Below are 12,244 nucleotides of genomic sequence, written 5' to 3'. Positions count from 1 at the left end.
TCGCCGCGGCGGGACCAGGCTGGCCGGAAAGTGGGAATTTCACGGCGTGAGAGAGGGTGAGGTCTTCGCGCCGCGGCGGGACCAGGCTGGCCGGAAAGCGGGAATTTCACAGCCTGAGAGAGGGTGAGGACTTCGTGCCAGAACGGGACCAGGCTGGCCGGAAAGCGGGAATTTCACGGCGTGAGAGAGGGTGAGGTCTTCACGCCGCGGCGGGACCAGGCTGGCCGGAAAGCGGGAATTTCACGGCCTGGGAGAGGGTGAGGTCTTCTCGCCGCGGCGGGACCAGGCTGGCTGGAAAGTGGGAATTTCACGGTGTGAAAGAGGGTGAGGTCTTCGTGCTGCGGCGGGACCAGGCTGGCGGGAAAGTGGGAATTTCACAGCCTGAGAGAGGGTGAGGTCTTCGCGCCGTGGTGGGACCAGGCTGGCCAGAAAGCGGGAATTTCACGGTGTGAAAGAGGGTGAGGTCTTCACGCTGCGGCGGGACCAGGCTGGCCGGAAAGCGGGAATTTCGCGGCCTGAGAGAGGGTGAGGTCTTCGCGCCGTGGTGGGACCAGGCTGGCCGGAAAGCGGGAATTTCACGGCCTGAGAGAGGGTGAGGTCTTCGCGCCGTGGTGGGACCAGGCTGGCCGGAAAGCGGGAATTTCACGGCCTGAGAGAGGGTGAGGTCTTCGCGCCGTGGCGGGACCAGGCTGGCCGGAAAGCAGGAATTTCACAGCCTGAGAGAGGGTGAGGTCTTCGCGCCGTGGCGGGACCAGGCTGGCCGGAAAGCGGGAATTTCACAGCCTGAGAGAGGGTGAGGTCTTCTCGCCGTGGCGGAACAAAATCACCGGGGAGAGCTCCCTCTTGCTCCCCCAGCTCTGGGCCTGCACGTGGGACCTAGGAGCCCCAGGTGTAAATCACAGCTCTGTCTGAGTCAGGGTCTTGGGCCTGGGTCTTTCACCTACTGCTCCTGAGCTATTGGCTGTTTGAGGGGCTCAGCTTTTGGCTCTGGTTTTCACCAGCAATTCCATCCCCGGCCTGTCACCGAAACAGAGACATTTCCGTGGAATGGGTTTGTTATGACGAATCAGCATTTTCTGATGGGGGTGGGGGGGCAGTTCATTGCAAATAGCCCCCCCCAACGCTACTTAATCACTGGCACGAGGATCCGTTCCTGGGCTGGAGTGTCTGTCGGGGGCCAGACGACCTTTCCCCACCAACTGTGCTGACCACAAGGGTCCCGCTCTGAATCTAGCAGGTACAAGCAGCGAGTACAAGCAGCTTCCGGTTCCAGGCCGGGCCTCACGCCGCGGCCCCCTAGGCTGCCAGCCCACACTACACGAGTTATCTGGAAAGACACCACTTCCAAATGGGTTTTTATTGATTTCACAGCAGAGGATGAAACAATTAATGCCGAGCTCTTACCCAGCACTTTCCAGCAGATTTCAAAGCCTTTCAGAATGATTAGCCTCATGTTACAGGTGGGGAAACTGAGGCACGGAACAGGGACGCAGGCCGGGGTCAGGACCAGGTCTCCCAAAGCCCAGCCCTCTAGTCACTTGGCAGCCCTGTGTGCAAACTGTTCTGCCAGCAGCGACTGCCCGTTTTGCTGGTGCACAGTTCCACCGTCGCTCGGTCCTTGGGGCCAGCGGCAGCAGATGTGCTCGGATTACGGCTGAGCGTCACGCTGTCATTGGGTGAGCAAATTCCCTCCCCCATGGAGTCCCAGGCCGGGGCATGTCGAAGAGGGAAGATTTGATATCGATCAGCGTTTTGAGCCTAAATGGAAAAGAGTCTTCCTGGGTGCTAAGCAAAATGAGCTGGATTGGGGGTAGGAGTGGTTGTAACCCCATTAACCGTTATCTGATTTGCTTCTTTGATAGGGTTGCTGGCCTAGTGGATGGGGGGAAGTGGATTAACCACTGGGCCACTCTCAGCTGTAGAACTGATAAATGAAATTGTTTTTAATTGTTCACTTTATTAATGTAACTTCTGTTCACCATCCACTACACTTGCCTACATTGTAACTTCTGTTCTCTGTTTGCCATATTGTAATTCAAACCCCATTTTAAAACGCTCACTCCATTTTGTAAAAGCTTCCTCCAGCCTTCGTTTTTGCAAACCCGGCTGTAATCTTATTAGCTAGTTTAGATGTGTGACTGAGGTATGTATGGATGATGGAAACAACCTCCAGCCCCAGCCAGTCCTGATGAAATAAAGTTCAAACCCCACCGGCTGAAGATGCAGACAAGAGCCCTAACAAAGTAAGAAGTGTCCACCCTGAAAAGAAAAGGTGCAATGGAAGGAAGATCAAAGCCAGGTCCCAGGCTGACAGTCACGCCTGCAACTGACGGGTGATCAGTCATCAAACCCAGAGGCAGCCTGACACAGCAAGACCTACAGACTCTGGATTCAGACTAAAGCCTACAGAAAGGATGGGTGAGATGGGAGACTTTGGAGGGTAACACTCTGCTGCCAACATGCAAGGGCATCGGTGCAGGACCAACAGAGACCCAGCTTGTCCTTGTGCCCAGCTTTCCTGGCCAGTTACCGCCACAAGCTACCAACCGAAGCTGCAAACTCAAGCCACGAACTCAAGCTATGTCCAGGACTGGTAACTATGCAGCAGCTTCAGAACATCTGATGGATGTGTGTGTGTGTGTGTGTATAGGTATGAGGTATAATGTATGTGTATAAGGATTAAGATATTAGTTACTGGTCAGAAATCAGATTGTTATCATAATAAATGTGGCATCTCTGTCTTGCCCCCTGAAAAGATCCTATGTAGTTTTGTCTGTACAACACAGCCAACTGGGGGGCCAGAGCCCTGGCTGAGCACTGAAAGCCCCCACGCCCCAACCCTGGTCCCCAGCAGAACACCGGGCAGGCACGGCAGTGAGGGAAACACCCGGCACCCCCCGACCCTGTCCCTGGCAGAGGACGCCCCAGCACCCGGTCCCCCCCAGCAGCCCCGGGGCGGGAGGTGCTCTTACTCCCCGCTGTGGCCTGGGGCTGTGGTGGGGGGACAGAGCTTCTCCAGTCTTGGGGCCGCAGCAGGCAGGTGGACCGGGGGGACCCTGGCGGGAACGGGCAGCACCCCAGGGTGGGGAGACGTGTCTGCAAAGCGGCGTGGAAATCTGAGCGAAGAAACCCCCTCCTGTTGTTCGATTCCTCCTGTGTTCGGGGAGACGGGGCTTGGTCCATAAACGGAGCATGAAAGAGCTGCCGGATTCCCCTCTCCCATTGCTCCTTCTCATGGGAACGGCCCCCAACCCTGCATTTTGGTTGGCAACTCAAGGCCAAGAAGCGGCGAGTGTCTTTACGTTGCTGGGTTTGGCCCTTTCGCAGCCCCTGCTGTCCCCTGCAGACGATCTTTGGGCCGCTCCTCCTGCGCTCGGCTCCCTTCGCCCCGCGGCACCGCACAGAGCTGGTAGCAGGGAGGTACGTGGGCAAAGCCAGCGCCGCGCAGCCTGAGGTCGAGGTCCTGCGGGGGGACGGGGCACTTTAGGGTGAAGTTCTGCAGGATGGCGGTCAGGAAGACAAACAGCTCCATTCTGGCCAGCTCCTGGCCCACGCAGCTTCGCTTCCCTAGGTCGGAAAACGAGGGGTGGAATTGACCACGACCCACCCTGGCTATTTTATAACCCAGCAAATCGCTCCCACCCCTGTCCCTGGCCGAGAGCTAGCGAGGCAGGTGAAGGGAGCGGCACTCAGGGGAGGCAGGCAGCTTTCAGGAGAGTGGGGTTCTGGTCCTGGCTTTGCGGCAGGGCCTCTGTGTGTTTGTGACTTTGGGCTGAGACCGACCCAGCTCCGGTGCTCGAGGGTGGGGAAAATCCACACCCCTGGGTGAGGCAGCTAAGCCGGCCCATGTCCCTGTGTCAAGCAGCACAAGGGCGAGGGAAGAATTCTGCCAGCAGCAGCTACCACCTGCCGGGGAGGTGCATTTCCTGGGCCGCGACCTTGAGCCCCCAGCTGAAAACCGCGGAAAAGACACGGCAGCTCCTTAAAGCCCCTAGGGAACCTGAGAGACCAGAACTGCTAATCCAAGGGACAAACTGAGTGGCTGCCGGCTTGGGCTCTTTTAACCCAAGTTAGACTTTGATCTGTTTTGGGGCAGGGACAGGAGTGTCTCACTCTGTGCCTGGGCAGCGCCCGGCGCGACGGGGCCCTGATCTCGGCCGGGGTCTGGGCAGCGACTGGCGCGACGGGGCCCTGATCTCGGCCGGGGTCTGGGCAGCGACTGGCGCGACGGGGCTCTGATCTCGGCCGGGGTCTGGGCAGCGACTGGCGCGACGGGGCCCTGATCTCGGCCGGGGCCTGGGCGGCGCCCGGCCCGACGGGGCCCTGATCTCGGCCGGGGTCTGGGCGGCACCCGGCCCGACGGGGCTCTGATCTCGGCCGGGGTCTGGGCAGCGACCAGCACGACGGGGCCCTGATCTCGGCCGGGGTCTGGGCGGCACCCGGCCCGACGGGGCTCTGATCTCAGCCGGGGTCTGGGCGGCGCCCGGCCCGATGGGGCCCTGATCTCGGCCGGGGTCTGGGCAGTGCCCGGCCCGACAGGGCCCTGATCTCAGCTGGGGTCTGGGCGGCACCTGGCCCGACGGGGCTCTGATCTCGGCTGGGGTCTGGGCGGCGCCCGGCCCGACGGGGCCCTGATCTCAGCCGGGGTCTGGGCGGCGCCCGGCCCGACGGGGCCCTGATCTCGGCCGGGGTCTGGGCAGTGCCCGGCCCGACAGGGCTCTGATCTCTGTCGGGGTCTGGGCGGTGCCCGGCGCGACAGGCCCCCGATCTCGGCTGGGGTCTGGGCGGCGCCCGGCCCAACAGGGATCCCATTTTCTTACTGCTATGGGAGCTGAATACGAACCTTCCTGCGTCAGCTAACCTGTAACTGAAATGAGTTAGAAGGAATGTCTCTGTCAGGCGTGTTATTCTATATTTGCCCATGATGGGCCCCCTTCCCCGTGTCTCAGAAACTGCAGCTGGGGGGCAGCCGGGCTCATGCAACGTCCCCTTCACCCTCCCAGCTCTGTACCTGTGGAGAACGGCATGAAGGCCTCGTTTGCCTTGAATTGACCCTGCTCGTCAAGGAAGCGCGTGGGGTCGAATCTCTCGGGGTCCCTGAAGCGGCTGGGGTCCCACAGCACAGAGCTCAGCACTGGGAACACCTCTGTGCCCTGGCAGCAGAGAGAAGCAGAGGCAATGGGTAGAGTAGGGAGGACGAGGACTCAGGACTCCTGGGTTCTATTCCTGGGTTTGCATGAAGTGATGGGTGACAATTCTGCTCGGTTACCCCGGATTGAGATCGGTGTAACGCTGGCTCCAGTGGAGTTACTCCAGGTTGACATTTGAGGGCGGGGGACAGGTGGGGGAAGGGAATCAGCCCCGTACGGACATCGTGAGCTGTTACCTTGGGAATGGTGTAGCCCCTGAAGTGGGTGTCCTGGGTCAGAGCATGCGGGAGGTTCATGGGAATAACGTCACTGAACCTCTGAATCTCGTGGATGACAGCGTCGGTGTAGGGCATCCGGCTCCGGTCCTCCACCGCCGGCATGCGGCTGCGCCCGATCACCCGGTCGATCTCCTGGGTCATCTTCTCTAGAGGGAGGCAAGCGGGACATAGGACATGGCCCGGCTGGAGACACCAGGACTCCCCATCGTGGGCTGGGGAATGGAAGGGCTTTGTTCCTGGCCTGTCTGAGCCTGCTTTGCAGCACGGCGGGGGGCAGCGCGGTGGTCTCGAGGGTCGCCCCATTAGCCAGGCAGCTTCAGTCCAGAGAGGACATGTACATCGGGGTGGTCAGCGGAGATGAGATACATCAGCTGCAGATCTGACGCCCCCGGGGTGAGGGGCACGGCCCTCACGTTCAGAGAAGCCAGGATAACGCAGCCCAGTGTGTCCCTCTGGGGGTCAGCCAGCCAGTGACGGCCATTGGGTCCCTCACCGTGGAGAAGAGCGAGAACTCTGCTGGGGTGACAACACGGGGGATTGTCTACTCAGGCTGCTGGACACAGACAGACCCTGCGGTACTTTCTGGCTCGTTAGCTCCTGGCCGAGGTATGACCCGGAGGGACCCTTGGGAAGGGTGGAGGATGCTAATGTACGGGTAAGGAATGCTAGGAATGGGGCTGAGAACCATCAAACTCCTTCCACTTCTGAATACTCCAGATGGGGCCAAAAGTTACCACCCATTCAGGCCGAATCCTCAGCTCCATTGGAGTCAAGGGAGCAAGGCCCGTTGACGCTAGCGGGGGATCTGGCCCATTTATTCCAAGCTTGCAACCTAATTCCCAGCTTCCCACCCATTCAGTTACCTTCTACCTCCGGGTGTTTCAGCAGGATCAGGAGTCCAGTAGCTCAGGGTGGAGCTGACAGGTCTCGGTGCCAACGAAGAACAGGTTGAATGCCGTCAGGACCAAGTTTCTGAGGTGGAATTCCGTGGTGGGGTTCAGAATTTCCTTGGAAAGTACAGGTGGATACATGGGTTATCACCCAGCTAGGGACAGATCCTCAACTGGTGCAAGCTAGCATAGCCCCATGGAGTTCAATGGCCTTTGGATCCACCCCCAACCCCATAGGCCACTGCTCCTTTGAAACAATCATTTGACAGCCGCAGACTGGGTGAGAGACTGAGCTGATGCCCTCAGCCCCTCGGATGCCAGGTTACCATGGTGCTGCCAGGTTACCGTGGTGCTTCTAGGTTACCGTGGAGGCACCAGGTTACCAAGGAGGCAGTAAGGGACCGAGGAGAGTCCAGGTGACTATGGAGGCTCTGTTGGAGAGCTGAAACATATGGGTTACTTAGGAACAATAATGGTCTGCGGGAAGTCACCATGTGTCTTAAGGTTTGACGAGTATTTCCACAGGGACTTGGTTATGGGCTAGGAGGGGAAATAAAGGTCTGTTAAAACCACCTGAGGGACCCACGGTAAAACTGAGCGAGTTGCTTGCTAAATAACTGATGCTGATGGGTTTATAAGAGCCCCTGGCCATGGCCAGAAGAAGCAGTTGAGATAAACAAGGAAGTGCCATGAAGGATAAGAACAGGAAAGCCGAGAAGGGCTGTGCCAGGCAGCCAATCTGTGATGTGGTCGCTCTCTCGGTTGTAGGCGTGCTGAGAATTAGCCAGTGACATGGCTAATCGCGCAGATGGGTGTGACGTATGCCGTGTAGGTGTTGCCGGGTTTCATGCTGATTGGAAGATATCTAACCTCAATGGCGACAGGGAGAAGGACAATGAATATGTGTGTGTGGGGGTACATACGTGCTAAAATATAAAGGGGTATTTGGAGCATCGTAGGAACAATCCATCCCAACCCACCTACGCCCCGGGAGAAGGTAACTGATCATTATAGTTATGGATTCATTTTGCCTATTGTCCTAATAGTAGTTGTTAATCACAAGAAACATTCGTGGTTCAAATCAAGGTTTGCATCCCTAAATCTGGGTGTTTGAGCCCGAGTTGGTTACAGTACCCACATCAGCTCTACAAGACCATGGAGAGTCTGTGTTTCCATGGAGATTCTAGGTTTCTGTGGACGCACTAAGAGACTGTGGAGATTGTAGGTTTCCATAGAGATTCTAGGTTTCCATGGTGGCACTAAGAGACCACGGAGATTCTAGGTTTCCATGGAGATTCTAGGTTTCCGTGGTGGCACTAAGAGACCACGGAGATTCTAGGTTTCCATGGAGATTCTAGGTTTCCGTGGTGGCACTAAGAGACCATGGAGATTCTAGGTTTCCATGGAGGCACTCAGAGGTCATGGAGGTGCTAAGGTATCGTGGATGGACTCAGATGTTTACTAATTAATTACTCACTTGTGTTACCATAGCGCTAGCAAGCCCTAGTCGTGGGTCAGGCCCCATTGTGCTCGGTGGTTACAAAGACAGAACAAAGAGATGCTGCCCCAAAGAGCTTCCGATCTCAGGATCAGGCAAGAGAGCACGCAGGGAACCCCCAGGATCCCTGAGGCCATGGGGGCCTGCATGATAGGCCGCGGTTCCAGCGCACAAGTGGCTGAACAGTGGTCAGGTTTTGTGGGCATCAGGATAAAGGGGAGTTGAAAAACTTGCTTTGATTCCCTGAAGTACGTGGTGATGCCTGAACTGTACGTGTGAAACAAAGGACACTGGGGCCATGTCTGTCCGTCTCAGCTTCTCTCTTTCCAGACCTTTTCCATCTGGAGGAGGAAGCAGTCGATGAAGTCCCGCGGGTTATCACGGTCCAGAGACGCTTGGTTCGCTTTGATCCTCTCCAAGATGAAGCTGTTGATGTCCTCCAGGTCTTGGAAGATCTGTTTGTGGGCTCCTGGAAGGAAGCGCATGATCCAGGAAAACATCTCGTAGAGCTGTAGAGTGGGGTATGGAAAACTGTTAAAATGGGGCAGCTTTAAAAGCTCTGGGGTTTGCTAGTCCTGCTGGCAGGCATGTGGCTCTAGAGGGAAGCATCTAATCACAGACAGCCTGAAGGGGGGGCGGGGAGCTGTGCCTCAGTGCTTGAAGAGCAGCCTGTTTTGTCTCTCTCTGTTTCTGGGTTCTCATTATCTTTCCAAATTCTCCGAAACAGGGTTACATTGCAACCTTCCCCCAAGAGTGTTTGATGTTTTTATCCAGCCTCTCTGTCAGGTTTGTCATGGACATAATATATAGGGCAGAGAAAACCAGGGGGACGCACCTGTGATCTTCCAAACCCGGCTTCTCTTGAGCACCAGCATTTCACAGGTCTCAAGGCCAGAAGATTACTCTCTAGTCTGATCTCCTTGTATATGTCCTGTTTCTTGTCATTCTCCCATGCCGCCTCTGCCCCCCTCCAGACCCTGCCTCCCACTTGCTCCTCTCTGCCCCTCCCCCCATCGCTCACCCTTATTTAAAAGTGATGAGGGGGCCTGGTGCCCCCTGCTCCAGCACCCCTGCTTGCAGTCCCTTCTAACGCTATATGTCTCTGAACGAGGCCAGTGATATACTGAGGGTAGGACAAGAAGTAAAGGGCTTGAACTGCAGCAAGGGAGTTTTTGGTTAGAGATTGGGCAAAACTTTCCAACTCTCAGGGGAGTTGCGAACAGGCGACGTTGGGGCTGTGGAATCCCCGACCCTGGCAGTTTTTAACAGCGAGTTGGGGAGATACCTGCTGGGATCGATCTGGGTTGACTTGGTCCTGCCTGAGCACAGGGGGCTGGACTTGGTGACCTCTTGAGGTCCCTTCCAGCCCCACATCTGATTCTGCCCTACTCCTGCAGGATAAAGGGGGCCAGGGTGGCCCCGGTGATCCTCCTCTAGAGGGTCTGGGAGCACTGGGCCCTATCCCTGGCTCCCTGGGCCGCTCACCTGTCCCCAGGTGGAGCTCAGTCGCATGAAGACCTGGTTGGTCTTGGCCAGCAGGTCGAGGAAGCTCTCGTCTGCGTAATCGAAGCGCTGGCCGAAGACGATGGCGCAGATGACGCTGGAGGCCGAGCGGCTCAGGAAGAAGGTGGGGTCAAAGGGCAAACCTGGAAGGAGAAGAGGGGATGGGACAGTCAGCCCGTCCAGCAGTTTTGGTACCAGAAGGGCTGACGGCTTCCAGCAGGACGGGGAACTCCTGCAGCTGCTCCCCACACCCTGACCCGGCCGGTCAGAGGAGCCCACAAACAGACGAACCCTTGGTTTTCCTGAACTCCTCCACCAGGCGCTGGGCCTCGTCCTGGATCTGCTCCTCCACGCTCCGCTGCCCTGTGCCGAAGTCCTGCAGCGCGGCGAGAGAGAACCGGCGCAGCTGCCGCCACCGCTCCCCATTGGAGAAGAGTAGCCCTGGGGATCGGAGAATTGTGCAAAGCATCCCGTCAAGGGCACAGGAGAGGGAATCGTGAGCGTGGTGAGCGGCCAGCCTGGAGGGGCGCGGGCAGAGCGCTAGTGAAAACCCCGCGCATTGCTGGCACGCCAAGGTGCTCCGTGCGTGTGAGACACACGTGTTCAATGACCTCACAGCCCCACTGCTGAGTCTGTAGCTGGGGGAAAGGAGACAGAGGTGGACATGCCCAAGCTGGCTCACTGAGTCAGTGGTGGAACCAGGGATGGAACCCAGGAGTCCTGGCTCCCAGCCCCCCCCTGCTCTAACCATGGGACCCCACTCCCCTTCCAGAGCCTGGCAGAGAACCCAGGAGTCCTGGCTCCCAGGCATCAGACCACATGCCTTATATGTGGCCTGCAGAACTCACCAAACCCCTGAACAACCTCCTCGAAGGCCGCCAGCTTCCCTCTCCCGCTGAACTCGTCGGCTCGATCCTCCAGGGCCTCCTTCACGGCCTCGTACCCCCACAGGACCACGACCCGCCGGGGGCCCAGATGAACCGTGAAGACCGGGCCATACTTGTCCCTGAGCTGCGGTAGAAACCAGAGTGGGGGTGGAACTGAGAGCCGAATCCGTCCCCATGCACTAGGGGCGTGATTTACTAGGGGGCAGTTGCCCCCCTCCTGGACCTTGCTTGTCCCCATGCCCGGCTTTTCATAGGCCTGCACTCTCCGCGTTTTGCCCTCTTCCCCCGTCAGACTTTTCAAGGCTATAATCTAATCTCCTGTCAAGTTCTACATGCCAACACAAATTCCCACCCTCTGCATTTTTCTGAAGTGACACCCCTGGTTTGCAGTCGCTAAGCGTATCGATCGGCTTTCTCGCTGACACCCTGTTCGTGCAGCCACCACCCAGCTCAGCTGGTGAACCGTGCAAAAATCCTTTCACGGTTATTTATCTATACAAGCAACCGCCCCGTGTCCTCCCCCATGCCTGCTCACCGCACCCAGCCCCTAAACTCTCCTTGGCCCCAAATATCCTGCACCCACACCCCACGCCCGAGCCAATGCAACAGCGCACAAAGCTGAGATGCAGCAACCCTGGGGCAGAGCACATCAGTAGCCCCGTGTTCTGCACTATATGGACGTACAGTGCCTAACGCACTGGGGTCCTGAGCGTTGTTTGGGGCTCCTGGGCCTACGTAATGAGGGAAATAAACCAAGAGGCCATGCCACCCAGAGGCACAGGGGAGAGATTTTTGAGCTGAGGATACCGCAGCAAACACTTCTTCTCATGTGGGAACGGTTCCTGGTGGCGGTGAAGGATGCCAAGATTTCTTTCATAGCCGCAGTAGCAGGCTCCTAACCGCTCCCCAGGAAGAGCAAACGCGGGATGCAGACAGATGTGACCTACCTCCCTGAGCGAATTCACCATCCCCTCCGCTTTCAGCTGTAGCACGTTGCCCAGGAAAGGCAGGGGAGTGGGGCCGGGGGGAAGGTGGCTTCTCTGGGACCTCGGTCTGCGCACAAGGAGGTAGATCAGGCCTGAAATACAGACCAGCAGCAGAAGAGTGGTTATGTATCCGCCCCCCATCGGGTCCTGCAGTTGTGTCTCTCCAACGTCAGCCGGGAGAGGATCTCTGGCCCGCGTTCTGCAGGACCTCCGACTGGATGATCAAAATAACTCCGCACTGGCTGTAGGATCCACGAGAAACTGCCAAGCTGCTCAGAGGAGGCGTCTCAGCAGCCTGGGGATCCCAGGCTTTAAAGTGGCTGGTTTCAGGCCGACTGGGCGGTATTTACCCAGGAGGGGTTGTAACGTGTGTTGGGTGCATACGGTTCTTATCTGGGGCCGCTGGTGTTGTTTAAACATGGGCGCAGCCAAGAGCGAGTTTGGCTCAGACCAAAGCGATGGTGGGCGCTTGGAGGACTCAACTGCTGGGCAATTCAGCCAGGATACGGCTTTGGGTCGTCCATTCCCCCTTGTGGTGAAAGCCCAGGGCTGAGACTCGGGAGATCTGACTGCAATTCTTCTCTGCCACAGAGTTCCTGTGAGACCTTGGGCAAGCACCTGCCTCTCTGTGCCTCAGTTTCCCATTTGTGAAGAGACTATTATTCCCTTCCCTTTCTCTACTTAGATTGTGAGCTCTCTGGAGGCAGAGACTGTCTCTTGCCCTTCGTCTGTGCAGCACCTGGCCCAACGGGGGTCCTGATCTCATTCGGGGTCTGGGCCAGGCCTGGCACTATGGGGCCCTGATCTCGGTTGGGGCCTCAAGCTGCAGCCGTAATACCTGTAATATGAAGCGTCTGAAGCCAGGCATCCTCCTCACCAGCTGTGGGGGGAGGGATAGCTCAGTGGCTTAAAGCATTGGCCTGCTAAACCCAGGGTTGTGAGTTCAATCTTTGAGGGGGCCATTTGGAGATTTAGTTGGGGATTGGTCCTGCTTTGAGCAGGGGGTTAGACTAGATGATCTCCTGAGGTCCCTTCCAACCCTGGTAGTCTAT

General features: G+C 57.6%; 1 protein-coding gene across 1 annotated transcript; it reads right to left on the bottom strand.

Annotated features, from left to right (window-relative positions):
• Nucleotides 1–3,005: 3,005 nt before the first annotated feature.
• LOC115642991 (cytochrome P450 2G1-like) lies at nucleotides 3,006–11,435 on the bottom strand. The gene is given in 11 exon segments (XM_030546736.1): nucleotides 3,006–3,567; nucleotides 5,012–5,153; nucleotides 5,387–5,574; nucleotides 6,292–6,328; nucleotides 6,330–6,350; nucleotides 6,352–6,435; nucleotides 8,149–8,325; nucleotides 9,302–9,462; nucleotides 9,611–9,760; nucleotides 10,168–10,330; nucleotides 11,154–11,435. Coding segments are annotated over 11 exon segments (1,572 nt in total). The 5' UTR covers nucleotides 11,334–11,435; the 3' UTR covers nucleotides 3,006–3,298.
• Between the last annotated feature and the right edge of the window lie 809 nt (nucleotides 11,436–12,244).

This window comes from Gopherus evgoodei, unplaced genomic scaffold (assembly GCF_007399415.2).
Source record: "Gopherus evgoodei ecotype Sinaloan lineage unplaced genomic scaffold, rGopEvg1_v1.p scaffold_48_arrow_ctg1, whole genome shotgun sequence".
NCBI classification, from domain to species: domain Eukaryota; kingdom Metazoa; phylum Chordata; order Testudines; family Testudinidae; genus Gopherus; species Gopherus evgoodei.
The sequence above is the reverse complement of the archived record's forward strand: the minus strand, read 5'-3'. Positions and strand labels throughout refer to the sequence as shown.